Source organism: Panicum hallii, chromosome 2 (assembly GCF_002211085.1).
Source record: "Panicum hallii strain FIL2 chromosome 2, PHallii_v3.1, whole genome shotgun sequence".
NCBI lineage: Eukaryota > Viridiplantae > Streptophyta > Magnoliopsida > Poales > Poaceae > Panicum > Panicum hallii.
In genome coordinates, this window is record NC_038043.1 from 2,793,915 (window position 1) to 2,808,563 (window position 14,649).

General features: G+C 44.8%; 3 protein-coding genes across 5 annotated transcripts; all 3 read left to right on the top strand.

Moving 5' to 3' along the window:
- Nucleotides 1-340: 340 nt before the first annotated feature.
- On the top strand, nucleotides 341-3,353 carry LOC112879412. Its single transcript, XM_025943656.1, has 2 exons — nucleotides 341-1,430; nucleotides 3,059-3,353. The coding sequence occupies exons 1-2, from the start codon at nucleotides 1,078-1,080 to the stop codon at nucleotides 3,117-3,119; spliced, it is 414 nt and encodes a 137-aa protein (XP_025799441.1). The 5' UTR covers nucleotides 341-1,077; the 3' UTR covers nucleotides 3,120-3,353.
- A 310-nt stretch (nucleotides 3,354-3,663) lies between these two features.
- Nucleotides 3,664-11,116, top strand: LOC112879405 (folate-biopterin transporter 1, chloroplastic-like). 3 transcript variants are annotated; one of them, XM_025943647.1, is made up of 9 exons: nucleotides 3,664-4,027; nucleotides 4,587-4,846; nucleotides 5,002-5,066; nucleotides 5,147-5,309; nucleotides 7,612-7,760; nucleotides 7,846-8,094; nucleotides 8,957-9,125; nucleotides 9,205-9,297; nucleotides 9,666-11,116. In XM_025943647.1, exons 1-9 carry the CDS (start codon nucleotides 3,907-3,909, stop codon nucleotides 9,948-9,950), a joined length of 1,554 nt encoding a protein of 517 aa, XP_025799432.1. In that variant the 5' UTR covers nucleotides 3,664-3,906; the 3' UTR covers nucleotides 9,951-11,116. The 3 variants fall into 3 exon arrangements, with proteins under 3 accessions (XP_025799432.1, XP_025799433.1, XP_025799434.1); XM_025943648.1 differs by lacking the exon at nucleotides 3,664-4,027 and adding an exon at nucleotides 4,118-4,332; XM_025943649.1 differs by lacking the exon at nucleotides 3,664-4,027 and adding an exon at nucleotides 4,419-4,438.
- A 1,964-nt stretch (nucleotides 11,117-13,080) lies between these two features.
- On the top strand, nucleotides 13,081-14,615 carry LOC112879410. The gene has a single exon (XM_025943653.1). It carries the CDS (start codon nucleotides 13,295-13,297, stop codon nucleotides 13,799-13,801), a length of 507 nt encoding a protein of 168 aa, XP_025799438.1. The 5' UTR covers nucleotides 13,081-13,294; the 3' UTR covers nucleotides 13,802-14,615.
- Nucleotides 14,616-14,649: the final 34 nt, after the last annotated feature.

Consider the following 14,649-nt stretch of genomic DNA (forward strand, 5'->3'; position numbering starts at 1 on the left):
ACATGTGTCGTGTGCAAATACGGATTTGTAGCGGTATCTAAAACATACCTAAACATGCTTTGTTTTGCGACCAACATGCTAAATCACGCGTCTTGAAATATGTCCAAAAGTTTATTCTTATCAATCTTAGCTACGGTATAATGATACATATGTGTATATATATATATATGTATAGGCCAAGGCCGAATATAGCCATCAAATCACTAACAGTTCCACATATACGAAAGTGATTGCAGGGGATCCTGGATGCGTCGAGTTGCCTGAGGGGCAGGCTCTTCGTCTTCACTCTTCGCTGCGGTTTTTCACCGGAGCCCAAAAAAGAAAGCCAGATCACACAAATCCAACAAAATCCACGTTGTTTTTTCTCGGCGTTTGTCTTCTTCCATCGGAGCAAAACGGTGATGCTATCACTCCAGCACTCCCAGTCGTAGACCGCCACAATTATGCATTTTCCACTTCTATAAGAGCACCACTAGCCTTTTATCCTTTGCCTCCACTTGATCCCTCTGTCCGCTCCCCTCCATCAAGAATTCCATTTCTTCCGTGAGATTTCCGCGATTTTTTCCTCGCTCGGTTTCTTGTGGGGGCCTGCGAGGCGGGGGCAACCGGGCAAGGCAAAGCAGCGCAGCAAAAGTTGCGATCTTTATCGGCTGGATTCCTCTCCCCCCTTTCTCTCTCTCCTCGCCCTCCGCTTCCTTTGTGCTTCGTTGTTGAGACCCACTTGCCTTTCTTCTCTCTCATCCCCCTTCCAACTCCTCCTGGTCCCTGGAGAAAAGGAGATCTTTTGGTGCAAGATTCGATCTGCTGTTGCCGCCTTGCTGCACAGAGATTTGCGCCTTTCTTGGCCGGTTTGGCTTGGTGGTTTCTTGGAGTGGCGCGGCTTTCTTGGCAGCTGCAGTTCTTGATCCAGGCTCGGATTGCTGCGGTGGATGGTTGCTCTGAGGCCGAGATTGCTGCTCGCCGGGTGATTCCTTGGTCGCTTCTGGTGGCGGTGGCCTCGTTTGATCCGTTTCTTTGGGAGATTTTGGTTGATGTTTTGGGTTTCCTCGGAGCTCAGTTCCCCAATTCGCCATTTTGATGAGGAGTTCCTCCTACTGTGAGAGCAACTGCGCTCCTCCTCTGTGCTACCTGCCCTGCCTCCCCAAATCCAAAGACGATGCAGGGGGTGATCTGGAATCCGAGTCTCCGAGCCCGGCAGCTGTCGCTGAGGACAAGCCGCCCGTGGTCCAGAAGATTGAGGAAGTCGCGTCGGCGACCGGCGGCGATGATGATGATGATGAGAAGGGCTGTAAGGAGGTGGCGGTGGCTTCCAAGAGCTGCTTGAAGAGAGCTGATTGTGTGTACAGCAGTAAAAATGTGGTAAAAGGCAATGTGAAGTGGAAGGATTTGTTGGGGAAGGATCTCACACAAGTCAAAGAATTCGAGCCAAGGTACGTGCTGTGTTCTTGCCATGTTACCTTTCTAGTACTATTACTAGCTAGTAGAAATTGTGGGTAAATTTGGTAATATTGTAGAGTCAAATTTTGAGAATCCTTGTGATGTGTGCTGTTCACCCTTTTAGGTAGACGTCAATTCTGCTAGTGGACATGTGGCATGCCCCTGATCTCTAGAGGAATGTTCTGGTTTTAGGTCTCCGCAACGCGCATTTGCTTTAAGTCATGGTCACTTGCAGTTGTGCTGACACTGGGAAAACACTATCTAATGGCCAGGTCAACTGTTTGTCTCACGCCTCAAGCCCCTTGGTTATGGCGGCCATCTTTTGTTGTTCCTAGTTGGTGGGTTAATTAGATAAGGTTGGGCCAAGCCATGCCTAGTAGTTCTACTATATTTGGCCTTGGTTGGAGTGGAGTGTGCATGTACGGCTGTGGATGCATTGAGCTTGCTTCCAGCTGGTCACCATCTGATCATTTATTAGAATGAGTTAGTTGTTGTGAAACCCAATTTCTTGTCTCTGGATGAAGCTACTATAGACCAAATAATCCATCCCCTTTCTGGTTGGATGGCTGCCCAAGAGTCCTGAATTTGCCTTTTATTCAGTGCAACCCAATGGTTTTCTTCAATGCATCAAGGAAACATATTGAAACAGTTTGAGGCTTTTTCACCATGCTTGCTACTTTGGTCAAGATAATCTGCTAGTTACATTGAGCTTGTCATGTGAAGGTTATATGCAAACTGATGTTTTTTTCCAGCTTCATATGTTCTTCTGAGACCAAAAGTACAGAAACCACAAATATACTTGTGCAGTCGGCATGATGTTTGAAATAGGGCTCAAGTCCATCCATCTGTGAAATTTTTGGGGTGTGCTCATCAAGTCATCAATATTATTTGGTGTGTTGAGCATGCTAGTTATTTTCAGAACTTGTTCATCAAATCGGATTTGCCACTTGCCAGCAGTTCATGTTTCATATAGTATTAAGCCGTAGCCCTATTTGTCTTATTTTTATTGTTTCCATGTTAACATTAAAATGGAGATTGCTCTGAAGTTTTTGTCAATAAATTTTCTACAAGCCAGGTGGCTGTTTCAATATGACCTTGTAATTATCCTTCTGACCTTGTACTAATCCTTTTCAGAAACAAATAAATACTTACATACAGACTAATGAGTGTTTCAGTCAAGTCAGCACATGCTTTTATAGAAATAAAATCACATTCAGGGCAATTGAACTTTCATTTTCAGAGGGTCTCTTTACTACAGGTTGCTTCCCAGTTGCTATCTAGGACCGTATCATGATTGGATAGGTTGAGTTTTGATTAGGTTCGTCGCAGTCCCATCACTCATTTTAACCTAGTAATGGAGCATTGACATGGTAATACAGTATTACTAGCATCATTGTCATTCCTGCTGGTGATGGGGATAAACATTCAGATATAATTTTTCATCCTTGGTGTTAGTTTCCATGTTTTCAGTTGTTTTCTCAGTTCAAGTTTTTCCACACTAGGGTCGGAGAAAATCTTTGATGCTTACACAACCCTTGACTGCTCAACCTCTTACCGTCAAAATTAAAAGATATATCAAGTATCTAGCTTTGATGCTTACACAATATTTTCTTCCATGCAGCGAATCCGGAGACTCGGACGACGACGACGACGCCGGCGCCTGCACCTGTGTCATCCAATGAGCCCAGTGGTCTCCACTGTAAATTCTGTGAAGAGAAAAAACAAAAACAGAAGAGAATTGTCTGAGTCAGCCATTAGTCATTGTGAGTAGAGGCTAGAGAGCAGCAGGTCCATTGTTGTGTGTGGGTATGTGGATGGCGATGGCGCCATGGCTTGTGTTGCGTTTCATCAGCAGCTTCAACAGTAACGTGTTGTTACAAATGCATAGATTTAGAAGATTTCTGCCATATGTGTCATTCTCCTGTCTGAACTTTGTTATGCTTGCTGAGGGAAGCTGAGCATCTGGTGGGCTAGTACATTTGTGGGTCAATGGCCTGGGCTGGCCCTGACCTGATCCAGTCATTGGGGCCTTGGGGATCAAATCGGTTTTTCTTTTCATTTTTATATGCTTTACTGTATTTATTCGCAGCAGCACTATGGTCTGTCGAATCACATTGATAAACAGTATGGTCACTGGTGGGCCCGTGCGATGCTCAGCTGATCAAGCACAGAGCGAGGAGGAGGAAGAGGGTCTGTGCGCATGGGCCCACTGAACAGGTCAGTTCAGCCCATCAAACCAACCAACCAACCCGAGCGAGAGGGGTGAGTGCGTGGGCCCACTATGGCAGAGAGACAAACACCGGGCAGATGTTGCCGCTCGCCCGCTCCGTTGCGCTTGGCCCAAATCTCCGCTTCCAACTTCTCCGGCCCGTGCTCTGCAGTCTCCGCCCGCCTGACCTCCTCCACCTCCTTCCTCCCCCGCCACCACCGGAGACCGCGCCACGGCCCGCGGGGCTCAGGTAGCGCGGGATGGCCTCCGGAGTCTCGGCCGGCCGCGACCCATACGACGAGGAGGCCGCCGGCCGCCGCCCCCTCGAGCTCGACGGCCGTGACGCCGCTGCCGCCGCCTCGTCCTCCGACCACCGGCCTGGTGAGCTCGACGTTCTCTCTCCCGTGAGGGCGTAGCCGTCTGGTTGCCGGGGGATCTGGTGCGGGGTCGCGGTTCCGGGGTCCGGGATTGGGGGAATTTCAGCGTGTCGTCGGATTTCGTGTGGCGGAACGGGAGATCGAGCTGAATTTTGGGGTAGGATATGGAGGCGGAGGGCATGCTCGGCTGGGTTAGCGTGTTCTGACCTCGAGCTGCTAGGGTTGTGCGTCTGTGATCGTCGGTTGGCGCAATGCAGCTGCAGTTTGGGCACGGCAGCTGCAGTTTGGTAAAATTGGAGCTGGGTCTGGGTGAGCGATGCATCGTTACATGACATGGCGTAATAATGTGAAACAAGGTGCATATAGAAGAGGTGAAGACCAGCTCGCGGCTGATGTGCTGCGCCACAGAATCTAGGTAGCTAAGAAGCTTGTTCTAGGATGCTTTCGTTAGCCATAAGGTCATAATGCATTGCTTATATGGTTGGCAGTATGTGTATGTGCTTTGTTTACCTCTGCATCAGGATCATCTTAAATGCTCAGTCATGTCGTGTTATCTTTTGTAGGGAGTGTCATTCCAAGATATCAAGTGGGCTCCATGAAGGGTGATACGAGTAGTAGGTATGCTGAGGGGTCACGTCTACTCAGTACCGATGACGTGCGCAAGAGCAAGCCCGGGTCGAGATACTATACAGCATTTGGGGTGGATCTGTCCCCCGACAATATGGCAGTTGCCATTGTATATTTCGTGCAAGGGGTGTTAGGTCTCGCACGACTTGCTGTGAGCTTTTACTTGAAAGATGATCTTCATCTTGATCCAGCTGAGGCATGTGTTGCTCATTCCTTTTCCCATCCTCCATATACCTTCTTTATGTTCTTCGTTTCTAGTAGACTTCAGAGTTCATCTCTTATTCCATGACGTAATATTTTTCTTTCTAATTACTCCAGTTGTATCTGGCTAAGATAGTTTCTTTTATATAGACTGCAGTTGTATCTGGCTTCTCATCATTGCCATGGTTGATCAAGCCCCTCTATGGCTTTATCAGGTCTGAAGAAACCTCCCACATCTATTTCTTTCTTATGTATGTGTGCACTTGATTTTGAATCCTCTGCCCTTGCCTTTCAGTGATTCCATTCCACTCTTTGGATATCGAAGAAGGTCATACCTTTTTCTGTCAGGGCTACTTGGAGCACTTTCATGGAGTTTGATGGCCACAGTAGTGAGCAGTAAATACAGTGCAGCATCCTCTATTCTTCTTGGGTCACTTTCTGTTGCCTTCTCAGATGTTGTAAGTGCAAACCAAATATTCTACTCTCAACTTCAACTTATCTTCGCCTGTCCTTTATACTAATTATCAGTAATATTAAGTCATGTATATTTCATTTATTTCGGTCTTTACGCATTCATTGAAGCGACAATATGCTCCAGTTGTTTCATGTTTCCTTTTCAATAGTCAAATTCCATGTTAGTGATTTCTTAACCTGGTATGCCACCAAATGTACTCTATGAATGTGAGAAATTGGTTTCTTTCTATGCTGGGCTCTGTATTCTATTATGTACAGTCCAAGTGGAACTGTGATTCTTATAAAAATAAAAGGTAGAACTGTGATCATTGTTACTTAATTTTCATAGAAAGAGGGCATAGTGCATATTTACACTGAGTTATCTCACAACTCAATTTAACTTAACAGATTAATAAAGGCATGAGAACAGCTTTAACAAGTTGTCTGGTATTAAAAAATTTTGGACACAAATGCACTCGTTTGCACACGGGGAACATTGAGAGCACCTATAAAGGAACGAATACCCCTCAAACAAGCTTTGTGTCACCTTTGTTGCACTGATTTAAGTAAATATTTTATGTAAAGAAAAAAAATCTTTGTTGTGCTTTCCAGCATGTTTCATTTAAATCCCTACAATACTGAATACACCAACTAGATAAAAGTTTAGGAATCGATTACTGCTGAATATTATAAAAGATGCTTTCTTCTCTTGATTCCAATTTTTCTATGCAGACCTTATCTTATTTATGATGCAGCTTGCAATGCATCCTTCTAGCTGTTGACACAATCCAATCATATATTCTATAAAGTTTAGGCATGGCGACATGGGGGCACCCAAGTAAATCTATGACAGCACAGCCAAGGAATAAATGGTCACTAACTCACTATCATCAAAAGTCAAACTATAAATAAGATACAAGCTCACATTTGATACTCTACCAAAATTTTCCTTGGATTGTTACAAGGTTGAAGCACATTGCCCTTTTGGAAGTAGCTTGGATTGTTTGTTTTATTTAATATTCTTGCAACAGTTGTACACATATTTCCACTTCTGGGCTTTTATTCTAGCTAACTTTCTAGTTTGCTTGCTAATAATGCACCTTTCTGGCAAGTGGCAACCTAACACTGGGCTTTTCCTTCAAGAAAATGTTGGATAATCCCAACATAATTACATTTCCGTTGAAGTTTTACACTGTAAGGCTAACCATTTGAACTTAATTTTACAGTTCTATTCAAACTAATCAATTCATTGTGGGTCTGTCTAGCCCTAAGAGCAACTCCAACCCAACTCCTACTTTTGACCTCCCATTCCATCCAAATGAGAGTCTCTCATCTTGTTTCTCTCTCCTATTTCACCTTGAACTCCAACAAACCTCTCATTCTTGCCTCCTTATATTCAACTCTACCATATTTTATTCATATCTAGTAACTACCGTGAGCATGATTTTAAGTGAAATAATACTTTTAGAGAAACACAACAAATTAAACTGCAGGGATCAGTAATTTGGAAAAATCCTTGCAAAATTGAAGCTGCGCAGGAGAATAGGCCATCTGTTTCTTTCTTTTCCCAGATCCCTCCTCTCTCTCCAATCCTATTTCCGTTTCTTCTTGCTGCAGTATAGCACAGGCAGCTAGAAGCAGCAAGTGGTTGGGAGCTCAGGCGGTGGCCGCCCAGCTTCCTTCCTCCCCGACTTCTTTCCCTCCCCACGGCCTCCCTTTCCCTCAGCCCGCGTGCACCCAAGCCAGTGGCCTCCCTCCCCGGACGCAGCAGCACGAGGACGCGCGAATCAGCGCGTGTGCCGGCGCGGCAAGCCGCAGGCCTGTCGGGTGCGACGCATGGGGTAGCGCAGCTCCGCTCGATCTACAGGGACGCGAATCGAAGGAGACGAGCAGGGAGGAGGCCGGTGGCGGGAGCGGCATCTGTTGCGGCGCGGGAAGGCCGGCAGTTGCTGTTTCGCTCAGATGAGAGGCCGGATCGGGGCTCCTAGATGTAGGAGGTCGGGCCTCGCGGATGAGAGCCCTCTCAAAGTTAGGAGCCAGATGAGAGTTTCGTTGGAGATGTTTTTTGCCTTTCTCTCTCCTAAATGCAGGGTAGGGGGTGGGATGAGGGGAGGGTTGGAGTTGCTCTAAAATTGGATGCATCTGGCCAAATGTGCCAGTGTGACTAAACTTTTATCTAAACTTTAGCTTTTCCGTATAAAAAATATCATCATATCATTTTCATTGCACGCTGGGACTGGGGAACAAGAAGCTTTGCAAACATATTGCTTCAAGGTTTGTCTCATAGCACACGTGGAAACACTGTAGGTAGTTGATTCAATGGTTGTGGAGAGAGCCCGCGGAGAATCACAGAGTACATCTGGATCTCTCCAGTCGCTCTGCTGGGGATCTTCTGCCTTTGGAGGAATTGTGAGTTCCTATTTCAGCGGTTCATTTGTGGATACTTATGGAGTAAGGTTTGTTCGATTGTACCGCTTAAGCTGACCCATACCCTATTATTTCTAGTTCAGTTTACTGATAAAAGTATTCCTGTAAACGCAGATTTGTCTTTGGTGTTACAGCATTTTTACCCCTGATGACATCTGCTGTTGCAGTTCTTGTAAATGAACATCGCATACCTCCCGGAGAACGTACTATCTTACTCTCTGGTTCCGGATTTGTTGAGAGCTCTAAGCAGCACGTCAGGCAGCTTTGGACTTCAGTCAAACAACCTAACATTTTCTTGCCGACCTTGTTTATATTCCTTTGGCAAGCAACACCGCAGTCAGATTCTGCTATGTTTTTCTTCATGTATGTATGAAAAAGCCTTTTACGGTATTCGGTTACTTTTTGACTGTTGCATTGGAGTTAGTTACTAGTAATCCAATAACTATAGCATTCATGGAGTGGAAGAAAGGTCTTAGTTCATGCAGATTGTTCGATACTTCCTCTAGCTTTTCTTTACATGGAGCGATTTCACTACTCTAGGTTGTAACACTGTACACAAAAGCAAGGAAATATTATCTAGCTTCACAAAATACAAAGACAAAGTATTGATTTTGGTTCCTATGGATCACTATTTTGTACATGCCAATAAAGTGTTCCTTTCATTATGTGTTGTCCTGCCTTCACTAGTTGTGTATAGCAGTTTGAAGATATCTACCAAAGTACCAATATGATCTAAAACCTTCTTTTTACTGAGTATGATCTCAAATCTCTAATGTTTATTCTATATTAAATAATTAAGCAAGTATCTCAGATCATTGGTGCTTGTGGTTTGCATTTTAATGACCTGTAAAGTGTAACCTATTACGTATGCCATGTTTCATTATGAGTTACTAGCCTAAGGTAAGCATGCAGGGGGCTTGATTTTTTTTTTTTCAGAATTATACCTTTTCCTTGTTTGGTTTCCTTTTATACCCTATGTAAACACTTTAACCACATATTTAAGGATGGACTGTTGTTACATCCCTGCTTTTCATTCTTCTTTGGATCCTCACTTCTGTGTACCTGTGGTCTTTTACCTGTTTGGGTTTTCCATGCTAAATCTCTCGTCTGATTGATCATATTCTTTATTCATTGTTCAATTTTGTAATGAATAGACGTGATTAACTGGTTTTACCCATGTGGTTTTTAAAATGATCAAATTTTTATGTCCTATAATTTATTTCAGCACAAATAAGCTTGGATTCACCCCAGAGTTTCTAGGGCGCGTGAAGCTTGTTACCTCTATCGCATCCCTGCTTGGTGTTGGGCTGTACAATTATTTTCTGAAGGAAATTCCTCTAAGAAAAATCTTTCTAGTGACAACCATCATAGGTTCAGTTCTTGGGATGACGCAGGTGCTCTTTTGTGCTATTTATTTGATTGCGGCTGGAATTGTTTTCCATCCTTTAAACATACTGCATTGTATATATTTAGGTGCTTCTCGTAACTGGGCTTAATCGGCAGTTTGGGATCAGTGACGAGTGGTTCTCTATTGGTGATTCATTAATCATCACTGTCCTTGGTCAGGTATGTAACATTACTGCAATGCTTAATAATAGTAAAGTGGGTGCATGGAAAATATATGTTCATCACATATAAGCATTCAGCCGATCATGTACCTTTCTTTCGTGACATAGTGACACTGCAACCTAGTATTTTTATATGTCCGTAACTGTGGCTGACTGACAAGTCCAGAATCAGCAGATCTGGCTTGTGAACATTGGTATTCTTAGGAATACGTTGGCCTGTTTTGAGGATAGCATTGTCAATATCTCATGTGTACAATCAGGGCATCATTTATGTGTTGATCATATCTAGCTTAGACTTGTGCTTTGAGAGTCCTGCCTTCAATTGCTTCCTTGAATGCAAGCTTATGTTGCCTAACTTTTTTGTAGGCTTCATTTATGCCGGTCTTGGTTTTAGCTGCAAAATTGTGCCCTCCAGGAATGGAAGCCACTTTATTTGCAACTTTGATGTCCATTTCTAATGCTGGGAGTGTTACTGGTAGTCTGGTTGGTGCTGGTCTAACTCGGGTTTTTGGAGTCACAAGGGACTCCTTTGGAAATCTACCTCTCTTGATTGTCATCTGCAATCTTAGTTCGCTGCTTCCCTTACCCCTTTTAGGTCTCCTGCCTGAGGAATCAGGTGGCGCAGATAATGGAGAAATGAAACACAACTGACTTACTGAGGGTTTTGTTTCCATGTGTTCCGGCTCTCAAGTATCGCATACCACTGTGTCCAGCTCCAACTCAGATGTGGCCCATTAAGTTGGAGTTAAAAAACCAGTAGGGAAATATGAAAGTCACGTTGGATATAATTTCAGTCGGTCGCCGTTTTCTTTGGTCAGGTTAATCTACTGTGACAGATTACCTGTGTGATGCTGATGGAAGTGATTTATGAATGTCTGAAAATGATCTCTGATACTACGACACCCAGGTACTTGACACTTTTTATAGTTTCTAAGTTTACCTTGTATACTAAGACAAGGTAGGTTTTCTTTTTCTCAACACTCTTTGTCAGTCAATGCAACCCCATGAAAAAAAGTCTAGGGGTTGAAGGTGGATTCCCTTACAAAGCTGAATGTATTGTGCCAACAAAAAGGGGATATTTATACTTTATTTGAATCCTGAAGTTTGGGCATGTAAAGAATAAATACTTGCACACAGTTGAACGTGTGATACAATATCAGGTTCAACTTACATCAGTAGGCCTAAACGAAGTGGAATCACAGGCAGAGGTGCATACAGAAAGCTACAGGCACAACAGAAATGCAACATCCTTCATCCTGAACTCGCTGGAATTTTCAGTGCCAATAGACAGTACAGGAATCAATGACATCGTTACAATAGATGGTATTGTATAATTATCGACCTTCCCTTTGCTGACTGTTTCGAGGTTAACCTGAAATATAATTTCAAATTATTGGCAAGATGAATAACAGTTCAGTAACAGGGTATCATTGTAATCAGTGCAATGCAAAAGACAACCTGGAGAGAGAAAAAAATCCCGGGTCCTATGTACTTGTACTTTCATTTTCTTCCTTTTGACTTGAGAGGGTGTGCTCAGTGTCTTATACAAATCCCATACTTGTCTAGATACAAATCAAGTAAGTTATATCATGAGTACAGTGATTTGTATAGGACCCGGGTCATTTTTGACAGGGTATTCCATTTGATTTGTATATCCAGTGAGTTAGTGTCAGTTAAGTTATATCATGAGTACATGTCATTGTTGTTATTTCACTTCAGAAAACTGCAACGGTTGTTGTCTAGATATTGTTGAATTTTGCTATGAATCAGCTCAAAATTCAAAATCAATAGAAATGCGAGTTCTATTTTATACTGTTTCTTACATGTTTAAGGAGAGCAGCATAAATGACCATATGCTCTGAATATTCTGCCTGGGTTGCTCTCGGAGTCTTCTGAGACGTCAGAATGTTAACAATGCCTCTTGGTTACAGTGAACATCATCTCCTAGAGCCATGCATTCGGGTTTCCGTCAACATCATCTCCACCTCATGTTCTTGCATCAGGGCATCACATCAGTTTATCTCGTGGGTTTTATATTCACAATTGGGTCCATGTAGGCTTATGCATCGTGTCAGCATTCCAGCGTACTTGCCCATAGTTTAAGTGCTCGTCTACTCAGCATGGTTGGATTATTCGCCACGTGAAGGATCCTGACTGACCTCTACTTCCATTGCAACTGTGGGGTCAACTCTGACCTGCATCATCGGTTTTTCTTCTCTTCTCCCTCTGACAAAAAAAGCACGATCCGATTTCTGGCATCAGATCCAGACTCTCTGGCCATCCCACCTGTTTATTTGTGTTTCCTTTTTTTGCGAAACAATTTTTTTCTAGGACATGACTGTTCACCAGCATCTTGAGATGCTTCATATGGTTGTAGAAGTGGAAACTCTCGTCATGAATAAAACTACTCCCACTGTTCCAAATTGTATATCGTTTTGACGAAACTAGATACATAAATTTTGCTATGCATTTACACATACACTATTTGTGTAGTAAAAAAGTTATATATCTAAATTTATCAAAACGAACTGTAATTTGGAATGGACGGGGTATATATGAATTTGAGCGCAAACTGCAGTGGTACCGGTGGTACTTGTTTGTATGGATGCCTGCCGCCACGCAAGCCCTAACGACGACAGTGACAAGTGGCGAGTCAAGCTGGTCCATTCAGTTGCTATGCATTTCTTAAAATTTCTGGATATGATTGGTATTATTCTGTTCCATAGCAAAGGATTTCAAGCCATGCGTTCACAAGTTTTGACAAGGGGTCATTCACTTGCGATTTGGGCTGAGTGTTCCGAACAATGGCATTCAGGCGAGTTGTTTTCCCCTCTCTTGGATAATTAATATGCCAAAAAAAAAGAAACAAAAAACAAAACATGGTGACTAGCACGGGTCATTGGTGGGCCTGCCTCTAGCATGCGGGCTCCACGCTGTGGTGGGCCCCGCCACTTGGGCGCGTGACGTGTATGGCCCTGCGTGGACGAGGACTGCGCGAACGGGGCGCACGTCACATCGTAACGTGTGCGCTTTCTTATCCTACGATCCTATCTCCTCTAGGCATCACAACACCTCCCATTGTTTCTTCTCTGTTCTTTATTCTCTCTCACTCTCTCCTCCATCCATCTCGCGCGATCTTTTTTCACTCGACGAGATTTGAGGTGAATGTCTCTTGGTTGGAAATAAATATTAGTGCTCTCAAGAAGAAATTCACGCTTCCAACTTTGGCGTTATCTGCGATGGTGCTAGAAAAAAGGACAAAAAACCCATCAAGTGAGCTTCGATCGTGGTTGGTCTAAATGGCCATTTTGCCGGTTTAAACACGATTAGTGGCCATTCATCTCGTTTCAAATGGCTGTTTGGTCCAGTTAAATGGTATTTTTGCCTAATAATTGGTAAAGGATGCGTGCCTAGTCATTCAGCGCCTAGATCAACAGTACACTTGATCAATGGATCCAGGCAAGGTAGATGAACCCTACTACCACCCCAACTCTCAAAAGCTTATGTATAATAAAAGTTCTAATCGTGAGGTAGAATGTTATGTATTTCGCTTATTTTGCAGTAGCTCGATAATTTAAAGACGAGGTATTTCAAATTCCCCAGCATGTAACAATTAACAAGATAAGCCAAATTTTAATTCCGATCCTAATGTTGTTCTAGCTCCCTAATCCTAATTCTTATCATGAATTAACTCTTCTCCTTTTTCGCAAAAAAAACTCCTTTTCCCTTAAAAAATTAAAGAGCCCAAATGAAACTCATAACACCACCCCTTGGACGCTTGGACACCACCTCTTCCGTTCCGTTCCGTTTCTCCCTCCCCCTCCAACCAGGCAACCCCCCAGCGCAGAAGCACGGAGCTTCTCCACACACACCGCACCGCCCCCGCCCGCGCGAATACCGAGGCGCCCCTCCGATCCGCCCTCCCCACCGCGTCCCCTAGGGCTAGGGTTCCGCGCCCTCGTCCTCCCCGCCTCCCGACGCGGCCCCGCCACGCCATGAGGGTCCACCCGGCCCCGCGGAAGCGCACCATCGCCGTGCAGCGCTGCGCGGCCGCGGGCGCGCTCGGCGGGAAGAAGCTGCGCCGCCTGCCGCACATCTTCGCCAAGGTGCTGGAGCTCCCGTTCGCGGCCGACGCGGACGTCTCCGTCGAGGAGGACGCGGCCGCGCTGCGGTTCGTCGCCGCCGCCGTCGACGGGTTCTCCCCCGCGGGCGCCCGCGCGCACGCCGTCGAGATCCACCCGGGGGTCACCAAGGTCGTCGTCCGGGACCTCGCCTCCGGCGGCGCCCACGACGACGACGGGGCCGCGGCCTTCGAGCTCGACCGGTGGCGCTTCCGCCTCCCGCCCTGCACGCGCCCCGCCATGGCCACCGCCACCTACGCCGAGGGCGAGCTCGTCGTCACCGTCCCCAAGGGCGCCGGCCCCGATGACGGCGACGGCGACGGCGACGGCGACGGGGCCACCGTCCTCGGAGGCGCGGAGAGCGTCCTTGTGCTTGTATAGTATATTTATGCCATGACTCGCCTGTTTCTACTACTACTAATATCAATATTTATATCATGCGAGATAATGATGATGATGATAATATGCTAATAACAGAGCAGTGAGAGTATGAACAATGGATGCGGATCACCGTTTGCTTTGAATCCTCTGATCTGCTCATGCTGCTCTTGGTGGTCCTGTGTCTGTTCTTGCAAACCACTTGTGACATATAACTGTACTTTTAAGTTGGTTAGGCGGGTTAAGTTCAGCATGAATTAGCATTCAGGCATTTGTTGCATTATGATTAGCTCAGTGAAATTGAATAATCAAATGATCTGGGTTAGAAATTGGGATATGCTAATCAGGTTGGTTCAGGAATTGGGAAGTTGCTTCAATAGACTCTTCATGGGAGATGAAGAATCACCTTTGTATCTAGTGATGTTTTGTAGTAAGCTAGCGAATCTGGACACTGCAAGACTAAGAGTTGACCCAATAATTCACTTGATGCTGGAGTGCTTTTGAGCAAATTTTCAATCTCATTGCATCTGAGATGGACAGATGATTTTAGTGTCTGGTGGTAGTTGTCAGGCAACTTGGCTATTTTAGTTATCTATGTGCTTCTGTTGTGCAGAACTGATGGAAATGATTGCGTTGTGATTTGGTGGTTAAGATGTCACGGTTTGATTAATTCAGGTTTTCTTTTTCTTATCAGCTTGTCTATAACTTAATCCAGGCGCCTGGGTCATAATCTTTGGGCGTATTTTAACCCCTCGGATTGGTGATGCCTGTCAATTACCAAACTGTTTAAAGGAGATATCTTGTTTTGCATGCATCATAACAGAAATTCCTCGTGCCCTCTAGAGCTTGTA